Source organism: Acanthochromis polyacanthus, chromosome 1 (assembly GCF_021347895.1).
Source record: "Acanthochromis polyacanthus isolate Apoly-LR-REF ecotype Palm Island chromosome 1, KAUST_Apoly_ChrSc, whole genome shotgun sequence".
Lineage (NCBI taxonomy): Eukaryota > Metazoa > Chordata > Actinopteri > Pomacentridae > Acanthochromis > Acanthochromis polyacanthus.
Genome location: NC_067113.1, coordinates 61,630,282 through 61,648,449, shown reverse-complemented (window position 1 = coordinate 61,648,449; position 18,168 = coordinate 61,630,282). Strand labels below are relative to the sequence as shown.

Sequence of the window (18,168 nt, the reverse complement as noted above, 5' to 3'; positions counted from 1 at the left end):
ACTTTGTTGCCTTGTCTTAGCTCAAAATCATGAAATAATGAAATAAAGATGTCCTATATAAATTCAGACTTTATTGGTAAGTTTGGGCAGGTTTTACAACAGAAAATTTAACACTGGTTTTGAAAAGAAGCTTAGAACAGATATGATTTCTTTTAACAGCAGTTTTTCATTTTAAACAGTCATGATCATCTTCAGCTTAATCATTTGGAGCATTTAGTGTTGCATCTTTACAGAATTAATGAGAAAATTTGGTTTACATCACTGGTTTAGACTTGGACTTAATGACAGACTTCAAATACAAACAGAGGACATTTGTGTATTAACATTTCATAATACAAATAAAGAAAGAAAACTAACTGCTAAGCTACAGCTGCACTGACTATAAAAAGTCAGATGGAACATTTTGGCTCACCCCACACTGGTATAACATGACCGTTTCAGCCAAGAGGGATGAGAGGAGAAAAGGCTAAACATGCAGCAAAGCATGAAGCCTGCAGTGACCTACACAGCGATGTGCAGAGTGATGGGGCAGTGGTCACTCCCCATCGCCTTGTTGCGGATCTTGCTGTCGCAAAGGCCTGGCACTAGAGAGGACGACAGCAGGAAGTAGTCGAGCCTCCAGCCCACGTTCTTTGAGCGGGCGTTCATCATGTAGGTCCAGAAGGTGTAGGCGTTGGTCTGCTCGGGGTAGAGCTCCCTGAAGCTGTCGACGAAGCCGGCTCCCAGCAGCTGGCTGAAGCCTTCGCGCTCCTCGGGGGTGAAGCCTGGGTTTTTCTTGTTGCCTTTGGGGTTCTTCAGGTCGATCTCCTGGTGTGCCACGTTGAGGTCGCCGCACAGCACCAGGGGCTTCTGCATGTCCAGCTCACTCAGGTAAGACCGGAAGTCCTCGTCCCAGGTTTTGCGGTAATCAAGGCGCACAAGGCCTTTGCTGGCGTTTGGCACGTAGGCGGTGACCAGGTAGAAGGTGGGGAACTCTGCAGTGATGACACGGCCCTCCTTGTCATGCTCCTCTTTACCTGCAGGATTGACGGAAGAAGTTCTTTTATTTTCAGTTTAATCATCTCCTGTGTAGGTGTAGGTTTAATTCTATTCAAAATGGAAATTACTACTAAAGTTAAAGAGCCCATCGTTACACTTCATAGGTTGTTTTTTTTTTTTTTACCCTTCAATGTGTTACAGCTGTTAATGAACGTAAAAGGTTCATTCCTACAGAAAACACTGCTCTTCACCAGCTTGAAATGCCTTGTTTTAAGTCAGGCTTTTCTTCTGCTACTCATCTATGTGAACTTTGCATAACACCTGCTGAGCAGCGAGTCTGACATGGCTTCATAGAGAGAATGACCAGCTTCCTTGGAGTCTCCCTTTATTTCCTCACTGCCTCTGCAAAGGGTACATCCCTAAACTCAGATCTGGGGTTGCAGGATGTAACCAACCTTCCCTTAAATTTAGTTTGGGCGGATGACAAAATGAGGGGGCCTTAAAGAGACATCTGCTACAGTGGCATGGAGTGTTTCAGACAGATGAGAGGAGATGGTACAGCTATGCATGAGAAATTAGGTTTTTTTTTATATTAGGCCTATAAACATTATATAAAGCCCTGGAAATAAATGTTGAATGTGTATTCTTTGTACTTGAGATATAAATTTGACAGTTTGTCATCACAGTAAAATTGAGGTTATGGTAGATATGCCAACTTGTTTTCTTGCAGAAGGTCATCTGTACTACATAGAACAGAATATCCTTTATTAGGGGAAATCTGCAACGTCACAGCAGCAAAGTGACAGTAAAAAAAAAAAAAAAATCAAGAGAACATATCCATAAGTTAAAAACATAAGATAAATGCACAATATAAATAGGAAAAATAAATACAAATAAATACACCAGGATACTAAAAACACAAAACTTAATATACACACAATTAAGCTTCACCTTGCAAGTGAAGCATAAGGCAAACAACTAACTTGCGCTGTCCAAAGCTGACAAAATCCAACTTAAGAGCACCTTTAAAGCTCTGTAGTTAACAAATTAGAACGGATTTCCTCAATTCATGCAAGACAATCTGTAAAAATGACAAAGTGAAGGAACACACCTCTGTCTTTCCTCATAATAATGGCAGGTGGAACCGTTACTGAACCTTAAAACTATCAATTCAAAGCTCTAGGTGGCAACTTTGTTAATTTTTGCAACTGACAGCCACCATTTCACAGTTTCAAAGGACAACAGTGTACAATAATATAGACCCTCCAGAAAAACGCAATTATGCGATCGCATGAATTCCCGCATTAATCACCAAAATGCCGCTGATTATGCGGGGGTCAATTATTTCCCAAAAGGCCGCAAAACAGTGCATAATTCCCGCAAGAATCTCACATTTCCATGAAAAAAAAGAGAAATATGCGGGTCCCGCTAGATTTCACAATTTCCGCATAAAATGAGAAAACTATAACCAATATAAATGGAGTTGTGAGTGAGTTTTTATGTGACGCCCGGCCTGATGTCATCAGTTCGCGCATTCACACACACGAGAAGCACCATACATAGATATGAAGAGCACGAGCTGATGCGGAGCGTGGCGCCAGTGTTGCCAACTTAGCGACTTCCTCGCTAAATCTAGCGAGTTTCCAAAGCGTCCTAGTGACTTTTTTTGTCAAAAGCGACTGGCCACAAATCTAGCGACTTTTTCTGCCATTTTGGAGACTGACAGGAAAACTCGGATTATTCTGCAGTTACTGTCCTCAACGAGCAGCAGGTGCTGCTGTGAGCTTCTCCCCTTCCCAAAGCACAGGCTGTCAGTCCAGTAACCCCGCAGCAGTCCCAGTGTCTGATTAGAGAACACATCCCTCCGCAGCCAGACGGCAGGTGAATCACGCATATTTTTTCATATTTCACGACTATTCGCATACTTTGCAACTTTCCGCAATTTCCCCGCATAAAATGGCATAAAAACCCCGCATATTTATTTGCATAATCAAGGATTTTAGCCCGCGTTTTTCTGGAGGGTCTAATAATATCACTCACCGATGCCATAGGTCACTTTGAGGGGTTCAGTCTTGCAGAGCATTCCCACACCGCTGTAGCCCTCCTTCTCATTGGACACAGCCCAGTACTTGTGAGGGTACTCAGGCATGGAAGTGATGTCAGCAGGGAGGGCTTTCAGTCCACACTTTGTCTCCTGCAGGCACATAACATCTGGAGCCTCCTCACGCACCCACTGAGGAACACAACGATCACCGTTAGCTTCACAATCATTTAGAAAGGGGTCTCAGAACTGCCTGCCAACTCACATCCAGGCCATTCTTCTTCACCCAGGCCCTCAGTCCGTCCACGTTCCAGGACGTGATCTTCATGTTGGCGTCGCGTCCGTCTTTACTGGTCATTTTGTCAGGAGGATCATCGTACAATACGGGAGCCTCTGGTTCCTTAGTCTTCTTTGTTTTCTTTGCGGAAGCTGAAAGGCACAAGACAAAGTGGTGAGAATGACACAAGCAGGTCAGATATGTCCAAGAAGAGGTTGGAAAATGTACCACTTACTTCATTTTAATGTGTCAACAATGTAAGGTGACAACAGATTTATGTTTGTGTATTATTGTCGTACCGGATCCAGTGTCGTTGTCCCCCTCTGCATTTTTGCCTCTCTTCATGCTTGAACTTGCTCTGACTGCAAACACACTTCTCAGACACACAACACGCACACACAACAGCACATGCGCCGCTGGAAGAAGAGAAGAAGAACTTTAGTGATGTGATCAGATGAAATTATACAGTATCAAGTGCTACAACAACAGGCAAGTTGAATATACAAAAGGTAAATAATAAACAGTTATAGCTGTTTACAACGCTCAGACTGGCTCCTGAACATTTCTCTGGGTTTTGGAACATAATGCTGATCAATTTTATGTTACACACAATGTGGCATTTTTTGACTAAAGTATGAGATATCCGCAGATTCATTGAGAATAAAATAATCGTCATAGGCAAATTTAACTCCAAAAAAAAAAAAATCATGAAACAGCTTCAGTAACCCGAGTGCAAAGTTGATAATCTGCACAAATGATTGAGACTAAAACCTTCAAATTTAAAATTAGAAAACAGAAACACTAACAGGAACATAGAGGCCTCATTCAACTCTGTGAAGTAGGATGGTTTCCAAGTAATCATGTTAACTATTTTCTTCAAAGATGCATCAGTTCACGGCTGAAGAATCAATCAGGACAGAAATAGAAGTAAGTGAAACATCCAAACCCAGAAGTAGCAGTTTTTTGATGTAAGGTGAAATGTGCCGCACAATTATGATTGGTGCTACACAGATGCTTCGGCCTATAAATCTTATTCTAAATTTTAAAAAAGCTGCACAAATACATATATTAAATGCATTAGTAACTCTCAGATGAAAGTTTGAACACCTCCTCATTCAATGGTTTTCAATTAAGTATTTTCTACATTGTATATTAATACTGAAGACATCAAAACTAGAGAATAATACATATGAAATTATGTTATAAAAAAGTGTTAATGTTCACTATTACTCAAATTAATAGTTAATTAAACAATGTATAAAAAAATAGAAGTAAATAAAAAGCACTGAATGAGAAGATGTGTCCAGACTTCTAGCTGTAGTGTACCTTTAGCATATTTACTGTGATTGCTTGGTAATTTATCAGGTGCAATTTCTACCATCACTTCTCCTCACTAACCAATACCTGCACATTTATATTGATCTGTTAGTGATTTTAAAGACCAATATTTGGGTAATTGTGGAACAGGCAGTTGTTCTAACGTTCTGTCAATGCTAGGAAAGACCAACTTCAGACACATAAATGTGAAAACTTAAACGCCTAAACAGATGATACATCAGCAATATACCTGTCTATCAGACCAAAGTACCTAAGATTTTGTGAGAAACAGGTTCAATTCTGAAAATTGTGCTACGGAATACCTGCTGCATGTATGAATGTGTCTAACAATCTCTCGGCAAGAGAAGTGAGTTTTTAGGTCCCTAAATAAACCCTCTGAGAAAGAAAGGTGTCTATCTTGATGTAAATCGTTGCTGAGGAGAGCATTAAGTGCTAAATATGGACCAATAAGCGAAACCGTGGTGCCACATTAATAGCATTCACATATAGAACAAAAAAAATCGACGACAGAATGAGATGCTTTGCACATTTTACGTGTTTGACGACAAGTTGAGCTAATAGCGAGCTATGCTAACGCTAGCTTCCCCTGTTTGACAAAGAGCAGAGAGCAGCAGGAGGCCTGCAGGCAATGAATGGAGAGGAGCAGCGGCAAGCTGAGCTTTATACGAAGCTCTACGATTCTCCGACCAATGCAAATCCGCTTAATTAGCGTTTTCATTTCAAACACTTTGAACACCAAAACATGCAAATAACCTTACTTGCACTTTCACAACAGGATGCAAAGCCCCGATTACTGCTGCTTCCCAGTCACTCCCCCAGACACACAACGCACACTCTCAGCACAGCGAAGACTTCTCACCACGTGCTCGCTACACTTACAGCTGCCTAAAGACATGCCTGAAAAATATCACACTTTGTTAGTCCTCAACAGACAACAAGCACGAACTCATGCCACTTGCTACTACAACGTATGCAACATTATCCTGGGATGCTGCTGGATTAAGCCATCGTCTAAGAAAGCTTTATGATCAGGCGAAATCTACAGCTGCCACTGTGTGGGTCCTTCGAAATTTACATGGAGTGGTTGAGCTCCAAAAGTTAGTTGGGATTGTGAACTTAGTTGAATATAAGTCAAATTAACTCCAGTTTGGATTAATGTGATTTATCGAAGGGAAGTGAAAAGTTAGGTAAGTCGAATTTGTTTTAAATGCAACGTTAATATGAGTTAACTTTAGGAAGACGATGGACTTGAGCTGTCACGGTTAGCATGGAAGCTAATTGCACAGCTGTACAGGAGGCTGTAATTTAGTTTTGCTAAATTTAGAGAGAACATACGCTTTTTACATTTACTATTGAGTGTTGTAGATTAAGTAGTTAAGCATTTATTTATTATATAGGCGAATTCAGTCGTGATAGTTTGATGTTTACATGTTATTTACCACCAAAACCTAGTAAAATATAAATGGCCAGTCAGAAATAATTCAGAGTAATTCACCAAAAAGGATGATCTGCATTCAGTGCACGGAGAAATGGTTATCCTGCTTCCTGACAGGATAAATCTGCCAGGAATATTGCAAATTAAACATGATTATTGCATATAATAAGCCACATCATAACAGTATAACATCGCAAAATTATGTCTACTTACTACTGTATCTATTTGACCAAAGTATAATTTTTTGTTGTGTTTCATAATTGTACCGACTATCCTAAGTCATTGTTGACACATATGCTCACACACCACTGTCTCTTTCTGTTTTAATTGTCATTTTAAAATATCATCATAGACAGTTAATTGTTTGCATGTTTGTAAAAAAGTTTTTGATAAAACCTTGTAAGATTTAAATGGTGAGTTAGAATAAATTTAACATTATTCACTAAAAATGCATTTAATCTCAAATTTCAAGGCTGATGAAGCTAAAACTTATACTTCAACTAAAAGGTCAAAAATAATTCTGGCCTATAATATGGGAAAACTTTAATGCTGCATGTTATTATTATGTCCTTGTAGCTTAAAGTTTGTTTTTACCAAATGCCTTAAGTCTATCCACATGTTCCCAATGTTTTTTCTGCCCCCAAAATGCAAGCAGCCATTTTAAATGTAATGTAGAATCGAAGCTATTATTTTCATCGCAGGTCAGTTTGTTATTGTTCTGATTTCCGTCACTAGTGTTTTGATCTCCAAAATGTCAGAAAATTATGAAAAATATTGACAAACATGTTTTGTCCACGACTTAGGGATATTAAGTTTGCTGTCACAGAGGAGGATAGAGAGCAGAACATATCAAAATCTAACAAGCTGGAATGACATTTTTCTTTAAAAATTACTCACAATGATTAATTATAATAATAGTTTGGTATTGATTTAATCCTTGAAAATGAATTGATTAATCAGTCCAGTAAACCACCACCACTCAATATGCCCGTCGTAATGTGTTGTAAACTTCTTGACTTTCATGCAAGCCGACTGTGCTTTAGTCTAAAATGCACATTGTTTTTCTCCTTTCTGAAAACAGGTTTTCAGCAGCCATGACTGTCGTAATTGGGTTTGAAGGCAGTGCCAATAAGATTGGTATAGGCATCATCAGAGATGGTGAAGTGCTTTCCAACCCTAGACGGACCTACATCACTCCACCTGGTCAAGGCAAGTTCCATTCCTGTTAAAAGTTTGTCCCCTGAGTGCATGAAGGACCTGACACAGACTGTTCAGCGCTGTTATGCACCCTATCTGTTAGTCAGCACATCTGCAGACTTTCCTGAGGGGCTTGCCCAGAGCACATAGTGAGATTAGTGACATATAAATATGGTGGTTCTGCCCTTCACTTAATGTACACAAACTAGTGGAGCAGGGAGGAAATCTTCTTGGGCGTTTATCTGCAAGTGACAGTGTTTGGCTGCTTGTTGTTGTGGTTATTTATTGCACGTGTGTAGAATTGTTTGCATTTTCTATCAGACATAGGACTTGCTGACGTTCATGGCCTTCTTGACTTTTCGTAGTTTACTGAAATGTATAAGCACTGTAATGTCACAGGGAGAGACTGCAAAGCTGAATAAAGTTCGAGTCCAAAGGCTCTTCTTTTTCTAAATGCTGATGCATTGTTTCCAAGCAAAATGTACTATCATCACAACATGTATATGTAGTATATTTAATGTCAGAGCCTTACACCGTAACAGTAAACTTATGAGTCATTTTCAATGTTAGCTTGTATTTGTATTCACATGCATTTTATCCCAATGTGAGTTAGATGTTTCTTTATCCTCCACCCCCTCTACCTCTTCTGTCCCTCTCAACCCGCTGGCCATCAGCAGATGGGTCCCCCTACATAAAGAGCCGGGTTCTGCTCAAGGTTTCTTCCTTTTAAAATGGAGTTTTTCTTGCCACTGTCGCCTTAGGGCTGCTCTAGGGGTTAAGACATATTAGTTCTGTAAAGCATCTTGACACAATCTGAATTGTAATTGGCGCTATATAAATAAAATTGAATTCAATTATCATAATGTTTGCCCCATTCCGACTTATTATACTATTTTGAGCCCTCTTGAGCTCCACACAGCACTACAGCTGTAAAAGTGAAGGATTAGTGTTTAGGGTTTGAGGTGGTGCTGGGTCTAGTCCTTCATGTGAAGTTGACCGTATGTTATTTCACACATTAGGGTTCATGCCGAGTGACACAGCCAGGCACCACCGTGCTGTCGTACTGACTGTCCTGAAGGAGGCGCTGGAGCAAGCAGGCCTGAAACCTGCAGACATCAACTGTGTGGCGTACACCAAAGGTAACATGAAATCCTGTACGGTCAGCTTTCAGCAGAGTAGCAGTTAAATCTGTTGGATGCTTCTCAACAGAGGATTAAATGAGTCCATACTGATCTAAGGGTATCCAGTGGAGCTCTCTTCTTAACACTAAACACCGCGTTTACATTCAGTGTCGCTCTCTAAAGTGCCCTGTGTATATCCTTGTGCTAACAAACATGTCAAGTAACACTTAGCAAGCTAGCTTTTAGGTATTTTAAATCCACAGTTGTTTCCACAAAGTTTACTAACATGCAGTCTTCCTCCCTGCCTGGGAGGAAGACTGCATGTGACACATTTCTGTGGATACGGGGATCCATATACCACTTAGGCACTTACTTGCTCTACACGTAACTGAAGATATCTTAGTTTCATTGAGTTAAATAATAAAATCTATGACAGCATCTGTTAACACTGTACAATATATGCAACTGGTAATTCTGAATGTTTTGTACAGTGCACTTTATTCATTTCAGCCCAGTATGTAACTTGAATTTCAACATTTAGTCAGTCACATTTTATTTGTATAGCACTTGACATACAGGTGGAATGTGACAGAGTGCTCTATGTACAACAAAATAAAACAATCCATGTATGAAATCATAGTTGTTATACATGGAGGACTCAATAAAATCAGAAACACTGTGATGAAAAAATAGAATTTGGGAGTGAAGAAACACTAAATATAATCTGAAAAAAGTAAATATTGAAATAGGACAGTAGTAGAAAACTGAAGTGGTACAAAGAGATGAAACAGACTTCAATGTGTGCATGAATACACAAATAAATAAACAATGTTTGTCCTCATAGCAGAAATTTATAGTGATGCATTTCTTGTGTGGTTTTCCTTTGTGGCCATATTTGGAAATGTAATTGTAGTCTCCTGACTTTTCAGCAAAAACACATTATAGTTTTGAAAATTTTGGCAACCTTGATAGCTGAACAGTTGGGGCACATCTCACACTGATGCTTTTCCATCAGCAGTGAGTCCTTGGTTTAGTTCCCAGTCAGCCATAACTTTACTGCAGATTATCCTCATACTTTCTTTCCTCATATTCCTTTCCTCATATCAGTAAACAAAAACACCAAAAGTAATCTCCAAAAAAGACATTGGCTTTCCATTATGGAGAGCAGATTCTGTGCTGCTGTATAAGTGGGTTTGTTTGACAATGTAAGATAATTTTTTTCTTTTCCACCGTAGTTTATTAGTTGAGCTTTATTTGTTGAGAAAAATTTCTTTCAGCTGAAGATCCGGTTTGCAAGAGAGACCTGAGAACAAATTTCATGTACACAACAAATCAACCTCATTAAACCATCACACACACACACACACACACACACACACACACACACACACACACACACACACACACACACACACACACACACACACACACACACACACACACACACCACATAGATTAAAACAGACATCATTCAATTTTCAACAGAATTGGATAAAGTAAGAAACAAAATTAACAATATTCTTTCAGAGGAAATCAAGAAGAAAATGACTTTCTTACAGCAAAGTTACTGTGAAACAGGAGGCCGTGCAGCTAGACTACTGGCTTATAAATTTAAAAAAAACAGCAAATAGAGAATTCACAAAATAAGGGATCCTCACACAAATCAATTAGTAAATAACTTGGAGAATATCCAAGAAACATTCCTGTCGTTTTATAAACACCTATATTCCCAGCCCACGGTGGATAGCAGTTTAATGAATGCATTTTTAGATACAGTTCAACTACCTAAAGTAACTGAGGAACAAAACAAGATTCTTATATCAGAAATAACTGAACTGGAAATTAGAAAGGCCATTTCTGAGTCTAAAACCAACAAAGCACCAGGACCTGACGGGTTTCCCTCAGAGTGGTATAAAGAGATGAAAGACCTTGTGGTTCCAATCCTTAAAAAACCATTCAATTATATTGTTCAGAATGGAATAATGCCTTCATCCTGGAGTGAGGCATCTATATCCCTAATAGCCAAGGAAGGGAAGGACAGAATGGAATGTGGAAATTACTGCCCTGTAAGTGTACTCAATCAAGATTACAAGATATTTACACATATTCTTTCTAAAAGGCGAGAAAATATATTGCCTGAAATAATTAGTTTAGATCAGACAGTTTTTTTTAAAAAGAGTCAAACGCAGGATAACATTCGTCGAACTTTACATATAAATAGAAACCAAACTGAGATGGTGCTTATTAACCTTGATGCAGAAAAGGCCTTTGATCGGGTTAATTGGCAATTTTTATACAAAGTTCTGAGAAAATTTGGATTTGATCAATCATTTATAAAAGTAATTCAAACACTATATAAATGCCCAAAAGCAAGAATAAAGGTAAATGGAGCACTTTCAAAACCATTTGAACTCAAAAGAGGAAGCAGACAAGGATGTCCAAGCAGTCCTTTACTATTTGCTATTTTTATTGAAGCACTGAGTCAGGGCATTACTCAAAATACAAGTATCAGAGGAGTTGAATTGTTTGGACGAGAACAAAAGATTTCACTTTTCGTAGATGATGTCTTAATTTACCTGTCAGAACCAGATTCTTCCTTTCAATATCTCCTCTCATTCTTGGAGACATTTGAGTCAGTATCCGGTTATAAACTCAATATTGCTAAAACACAAATACTTAGTTTTAATTATAAGCCGAGTCTACTATTGACTGCCAAGTTTGATTTAAACTGGAAATTGGACTTCATAAAGTACCTTGGTGTTAATATTCCAAAGGATTTGTCTAAATTATATGATATTAATTTTAAGCCGCTGCTTCAACAGATTAAAAAAGATATTAAAAGATGGGACCTCATACCACTGTTAAATTTTGATTTGCGAGTAGATATTGTAAAAATGAATATCCTCCCAAGACTGCTGTATTTATTTCAAACTCTTCCAGTTGACAGATAAGCAATTCAACCAATGGGATAAAATCATCTCCAGATTTGTGTGGCAGGAAAGAAAAACAAGACCCTTAAGACCATTCAACTAGCAAAAGAAAAATGTGGCCTAGCCTTACCCTGCTTTAAAGATTACTACATTTCATCTCAACTCAGAACCTTGATATGCTGGTGTAACCCAAAATATCAAGCAAAGTGGAAGGAAATAGAAGTGAGTATTTCCAAAGGCTGTCCAATACAAGCCAGACTGGGGGACACACAGCTTATAAATAACAAATACACCAGAATAATCAGTGGATAAATGTTTCATTAAAAATCTGATTAAATCACATAAACAAAAATCACTTGCAGGAAGAGATCAAACTATTGCGCTGGGCGCCCTATGATAATGATTTCACACCCAGTAAAATGGATGCCAGATTTAAAAAGTGGATAGGCCAAGGCTTATCATCATATTGCTCTTATTTTCAAAAGGGAACACTAAGAGACTTTCAACCCATAAAGAGAAACCACAGTTTACAAAATAATGAATTTTACAGATATCTCCAGGTACGTCACCATATTTACACTTTTAAGCCCAGGAACTCTGTTTTTGAAATACCCATCTTAAAAACCTTTGTGGAAACTTATTCAGGGGATCCAGACCAAAAACTAATTTCAACAATATATAAAGACCTTCAAGTGATCAAGAGAATGAATGCAGATTATATTAAACAAAATTGGGGAAAAGATGCCAAAAAAGTAATGCTGAATGACGTTTGACGAAAACACTGTGCTTTCCAGTGGAAAATCACAAGCTCAAACTCCTGGAGAATCTTTGGCTGGAAAACCATATGTAGATTCTTTATTACCCCAGCACAAAGTTCTCACTACCAAGGCTAACATAATTACTGGAGGAAATACGGCACGCGAAAAGCAAAACACTATCACTTATTTTGGTCTTGCCCATTAATACAACCATACTGGAAACAGACTGAAAAGGGAGATAAAAGAAATTTTGAACATACAAACAATATTGAATTGGGATGAATTAATATTTGGCCGACTGTACTCCACAGACAGAGATCTAGAGATCAGGCTATTATTTGGTGTATTGAGTCTAGCCCCCCATAAAGCAATCGCCAAAAAATGGTTGAACCCATTACCTCCAAGTGTTGATGATTGGTATGATATAACATACAGAATCTTTGTCATGGAACGAATAACCTTACAGAAGAGATTACAAGCTGATAAATTTGACAAAATCTGGAAGAAATGGAAAGAATACATTACTCCTAAAAAAACGGGATTTGTCTGACCCTCTGTAAGACATATAATACATTGTGATTGTGAATTAATGTCATGGTGATGTAATATGTACCGTACACCTCTTTGTTTTTTCTTCCCTTTTTTTTCGCCTTTCTATTTTTCTGCTGTTGTATCCATGAATGTAAAAATGTGAAAATAAAAAATGAATAAATGAAACAGACAGTAATAAGATTATAAAGATGAGTTAATCAAATTTTAAAGCTTCTTAGGGGAATAGGTGTGTTGAACATGAATTTCAAGTTGTGGCACAGCTCATTCCAGTGGTACATTCCATAACACTGGAAACCAGTCTACAGTCTCCACTTAAGAGCTGGTACGAGGAACTTCAAAATCCAGTCTCTCCTGTAACACGATGTTGTGGTTCATAGATTTTTACACAACAAACAATCCTTGAAACAGTGTTCGAACTGTCACAGGGAAGAGAAACCCTGACTTTAGTTTAATAAAATTCTTTGAGTGTTTCCATGTAAGAAAGAGGGATTCTTTCCATGTCCATCCATCCATCCATCCATCCATCTATTATCATCCATCCATCCATTATCATCCATCTATCCGTCCATCCATCTATTATCATCCATCCATCCATCCATCCATCCATCCATCCATCCATCCATCCATCCATCCATCCATCATCTATATACCACTTAATCATTTATTTATAGTGTAGTAATACTCTATTCATTTTTCATTCTTCATTCTTGTGTATATTGTATATATCATTGTTATTATAATTATTATCTTTACTGTGTATTGCTGCTGTAACACGGGAAATTTCGCCTGACATGGGGAGTAATAAAGGATTGTCTTATCTAATCCTCATTACGGGCCACAGGGGGCTGGAGTCTATCTCAGCTGACTTAAGGTGAATGCAGGGGACACCATGGACAGATCATCAGTCTATCACAGGACTACATATAGAGACAAATAATCACTCTCACATTCACACCTCCAGACAATTTAGAATCAGCTATTAACCTCAGCATGTTTATGGACTCTGGGAGGAAGCTGGAGAACCAAGAGAAAAACCGCACATGCACAGAGAGAACATGCAAACTCCATGAGAAAGATTTACATGTTACAGTAAATAAAGTACTGAAGTAAATAGTAAATGGTGACTGAACACAATTACATGTTGTGTTTCAAAATGTTTTTCTTACTATAACAAGTCAAACTGTCACAAATAAGACCTGTTGAGGAAAGTCACATTCTTGTGTCCGTTTTATTAGCAGCATGAAACACTGACTGATTAATATAGATGTTATTTTTCAGGACATGGCCTTCTACACTGGATGTACACTGCAAAAGTTTGGGGTCACGCAGGCAATTTCATGATTTACGTGAAAACTCACACTTTTATTCATGTGCTAGTATAATTGCACAAGGGTTTTCTAATTATCAGTTAGCCTTTCAACACCATTAGCTAACACAATGTAGCATTAGAACACAGGAGTGATGGTTGCTGGAAATGTTCCTCTGCACCCCTATGGAGATATTCCATTAAAAATCAGCTGTTTCCAGCTAGAATAGTCATTTACCACATTAACAATGTCTAGACTGTATTTATTATTCATTTAATGTTATCTTCAATGAAAAACTGCTTTTCTTTCAAAAATAAGGACATTTCTAAGTGATGGCAAACTTTTGAACGGTAGTGTATGTTCACTACTTTTGACTTTTTCATCAGTTATTAGCGTTAATGATGCTCAGTGATTTCATTTGTGGCTTTTTGGTTGAACAAAGTGAAAGAAAACTCTCAAAAGAAGTAATTCTATTGATACATCAGTATTAGGTGCGTTCAGATTTTTGACTCTTAAACTGACTTTTTCATTCTGTCTTGTTTTTCAGGTCCTGGTATGGGAGCTCCCCTGGTAACAGTGGCTCTGGTGGCTCGTACAGTCGCACAGCTTTGGGGGAAGCCGCTCCTCGGTGTCAATCACTGTATCGGACACATAGAAATGGGCCGACTCATCACCAAAGCCAACAACCCTACAGTGCTTTATGTCAGCGGTGGCAACACACAGGTTGGTTTCAGACTGAAAAGACTTCTGGTCTGTATGATTTTAGCTATTAAAGAGAGGTTTGGTTATTTTTCTATTTTCTTCCACGTAGCACTTCCTTAATTATGAGCTGTTAGTCCAACAGTATCATCCAGATGAGTCAACATTTAGTTGGTAGAAATGAAATTCAGCTTCTGTTCCTCCTCTGCAGGTTATTGCGTACTCAGAGCGGCGGTACAGAATATTTGGGGAGACCATTGACATTGCAGTTGGAAACTGTTTAGACAGGTTCGCCAGAGTTATTAAGGTTTGTGTTTTTGTCTTCATGAAATCAAATATTTTTCCTTTAGCATAGATGTCTGTTAATATTATTGTGTGGAATTTTTTCTCCTCAGATTTCCAATGATCCCAGTCCAGGCTACAACATAGAGCAGATGGCCAAAAAGTGAGTAAATAGCTTTGTTGCATATTTGTGAAGGTGTTGTGTGCTTAATATTTTTGCTTTTGCTTTATTTAACTTTGGCTTTTGTCCACGCTGTCAGAGGGAGTCAGTACGTAGAGCTGCCATATACAGTGAAAGGAATGGATGTGTCATTTTCTGGGATTTTATCCTATATTGAGGTGGGTGGTTTAATCACACAATTAGTGGGATCATATATATATATATATATATATATATATATATATATATATATATATATATACACACACACACACATATAGATAAATTCTCTCAAGGCTACAGTTTGATGCTTGCTACTTCATCATTCTTTTGGTTTCGTAGGAAGCTGCTAATAAAATGCTGAGTTCTGGTCAGTGTACAGCAGAAGACCTGTGTTTCTCCCTTCAGGTAATAAGAATCAACACAGTCGGTTAGTCTGTTAACACTCAGAAACCCAAGCAGTTTCTCAGTGTTTTTGCTCCTTTACTTTACCTTATTTTTCTCTGCAATATTACTGGAGGTAGAGAAAATAACAAAGTCAGAATGGCATTAATCATAAAAAACACAAACTGAAAGTTGAATTTTTTTGGTTTATGTTACGTCAAAATAACAATCTGCAATCAAAGCATTCAGCATTTTTTCAAGTGCCCACCGGACTGAAAAAACAGTGGCTGTACATACTGCAGATCATTTACTGTTTACATTTCAGACTGATAAATAGTGCTAGTTTGCTTTTTTTATGATAGGATGTCTTTTAAACCTATTTCTTTGGGTTAACACAGTCAAGTCCATACATATTCAGACATTGACAGCTCTACACCTCCACAATGGTTTTGAAAGGAAACAGCTGAGATCTGCTTTTAGTTCAGACTTTCAGCTTTAATTTGAGGGTAGTTACGTCCTTTTGAAGGGACCAAAAGTAATTGGACAATTGTCTGCTCAGCTGTTCTATGGCCAGGTGTGTGTTATTCCTTCATTATTTCATTTACAAGGAGCAGATAAAAGATCTTGAGTTCATTTCAAGTGTGGTATTTGCGTTTGGAATCTGTTGAAGTCAATTCTCAATATGAAATCTAAAGAGCTGTCTTTATCAGTGAAGCAAGCCATCATTAGGCTGAAAAATCTAAACAAACCCATCAGAGAGAAAGCAAAAACATTGGCTTTGGCCAAATCAACTGTTTGGTACATTCTTGAAAAGAAAGAATGCACTGATGAGCTCATGGAAAGCCAGAAGGCCAGAAGAACCTTTTCCCTGTTCAAGAAAAACCCCTTCACAACAGTTGGCCAGATCAAGAACACTCTCCAGGAGCTAAAAGTCAACAATTAAGAGAAGATTTCACCAGAGTGAATACAGAGGGTTCACCACAAGATGTAACCCATTAGGGGCCCTCAGAAACAGGAAGACCAGATGAGTTTCGCAAAAAAAAACATCCAAAGAGCCTGTGTAGTTCTGGAACAACCGCCTATGGACAGATGAGACAAAGATCAACTTGTACCAGAATGATTTGAAGAGAAGAGTCTGGAGAGGTGAAGAAACTCCTCAAGATCCAAAGCATACCAGCTCATTAATGAAGCATGGTGGTGGTAGTACACACGTGGACAAAATTGTTGGTACCCCTCAGTTAAAGAAGGAAAAACCCACAATTCTCACTGAAATCACTTGAAACTCACAAAAGTAACAATAAATAAAAATTTATTGAAAATTAAATAATCAAAATCAGCCATCACTTTTGAATTGTTGATTAACATAATTATTTAAAAAAACAAACTAATGAAATAGGGCTGGACAAAAATGATGGTACCCATAACTTAATATTTTGTTGCACAACCTTTTGAGGCAATCACTGCAATTAAACGATTTCTGTATTTGTCAATGAGCGTTCTGCAGCTGTCAACAGGTATTTTGGCCCACTCCTCATGAGCAAACAGCTCCAGTTGTCTCAGGTGTGATGGGTGTCTTCTCCAAATGGCATGTTTCAGCTCCTTCCACATATGTTCAATGGGATTCAGATCTGGGCTCATAGAAGGCCACTTTAGAATAGTCCAATGCTTTTCTCTCAGCCATTCTTGGGTGTTTTTGGCTGTGTGTTTTGGATCGTTGTCCTGTTGGAAGACCCATGACCTGCGACTGAGACCAAGCTTTCTGACACTAGGCAGCACATTTCTCTCCAGAATGCCTTGATAGTCTTCAGATTTCATCGTACCTTGCACACTTTCAAGACACCCTGTGCCAGATGCATCAAAGCAGCCCCAAAACATTACTGAGCCTCCTCCTTGTTTCACCGTAGGGACAGTGTTCTTTTCTTCGTATGCTTGGTTTTTGAGTCTATGAACATAGAGTTGATGTGCCTTACCAAAAAGCTCCAGTTTGGTCTCATCTGTCCAAAGGACATTCTCCCAGAAGCTTTGTGGCTTGTCAACATGCATTTTTGCAAATTCCAGTCTCGCTTTTTTATGAGTTTTTTTCAGCAGTGGTGTCCTCCTTGGTCGTCTCCCATGAAGTCCACTTTGGCTCAAACAACGACGAATGGTGCGATCTGACACTGATGTACCTTGACCTTGGAGTTCACCTTTAATTTCTTTGGAGGTTGCTCTGGGCTCTTTGGATACAATTCGAACGATCCGTCTCTTCAATTTGTCATCAATTTTCCTCTTGCGGCCACGTCCAGGGAGGTTGGCTACTGTCCCGTGGGTCTTGAACTTCTGAATAATATGAGCCACTGTTGTCACAGGAACTTCAAGCTGTTTAGAGATGGTCTTATAGCCTTTACCTTTAAGATGTTTGTCTATAATTTTTTTGCGGATGTCCTGGGACAATTCTCTCCTTCGCTTTCTGTTGTCCATGTTCAGTGTGGTACACACCTTTTCACCAAACAGCAGGGTGACTACTTGTCTCCCTTTAAATAGGCAGACTGACTGATTATGAGTTTGGAAACACCTGTGATGTCAATTAAATGACACACCTGAGTTAATCATGTCACTCTGGTCAAATAGTTTTCAATCTTTTATAGAGGTACCATCATTTTTGTCTAGGCCTGTTTCATTAGTTTGTTTTTTTAAATAATTATGTTAATCAACAATTCAAAAGTGATG

At 38.5% G+C, this 18,168-nt stretch overlaps 2 protein-coding genes across 2 annotated transcripts in view; one reads left to right on the top strand and one right to left on the bottom strand.

Moving 5' to 3' along the window:
• Positions 1–51: 51 nt before the first annotated feature.
• Positions 52–5,532, bottom strand: apex1 (APEX nuclease (multifunctional DNA repair enzyme) 1). The gene is made up of 5 exons (XM_022202464.2): positions 5,393–5,532; positions 3,596–3,712; positions 3,285–3,448; positions 3,019–3,211; positions 52–1,016 (listed from the first exon to the last, which is right to left on the bottom strand). Exons 2-5 carry the CDS (start codon positions 3,639–3,641, stop codon positions 502–504), a joined length of 918 nt encoding a protein of 305 aa, XP_022058156.1. The 5' UTR covers positions 3,642–3,712; positions 5,393–5,532; the 3' UTR covers positions 52–501.
• Positions 5,533–5,677: 145 nt separating this feature from the next.
• The window catches only part of osgep (O-sialoglycoprotein endopeptidase), a 28,513-nt gene continuing 16,022 nt past the window's right edge, over positions 5,678–18,168 (top strand). The window contains exons 1-8 of the mRNA XM_051948778.1: positions 5,678–5,821; positions 7,151–7,278; positions 8,286–8,405; positions 14,482–14,657; positions 14,845–14,940; positions 15,029–15,078; positions 15,176–15,254; positions 15,418–15,483. Coding sequence (XP_051804738.1) covers positions 7,164–7,278; positions 8,286–8,405; positions 14,482–14,657; positions 14,845–14,940; positions 15,029–15,078; positions 15,176–15,254; positions 15,418–15,483 — 702 coding nt within the window. The 5' untranslated portion in view covers positions 5,678–5,821; positions 7,151–7,163. The remainder of the gene's footprint in view (positions 5,822–7,150; positions 7,279–8,285; positions 8,406–14,481; positions 14,658–14,844; positions 14,941–15,028; positions 15,079–15,175; positions 15,255–15,417; positions 15,484–18,168) is intronic.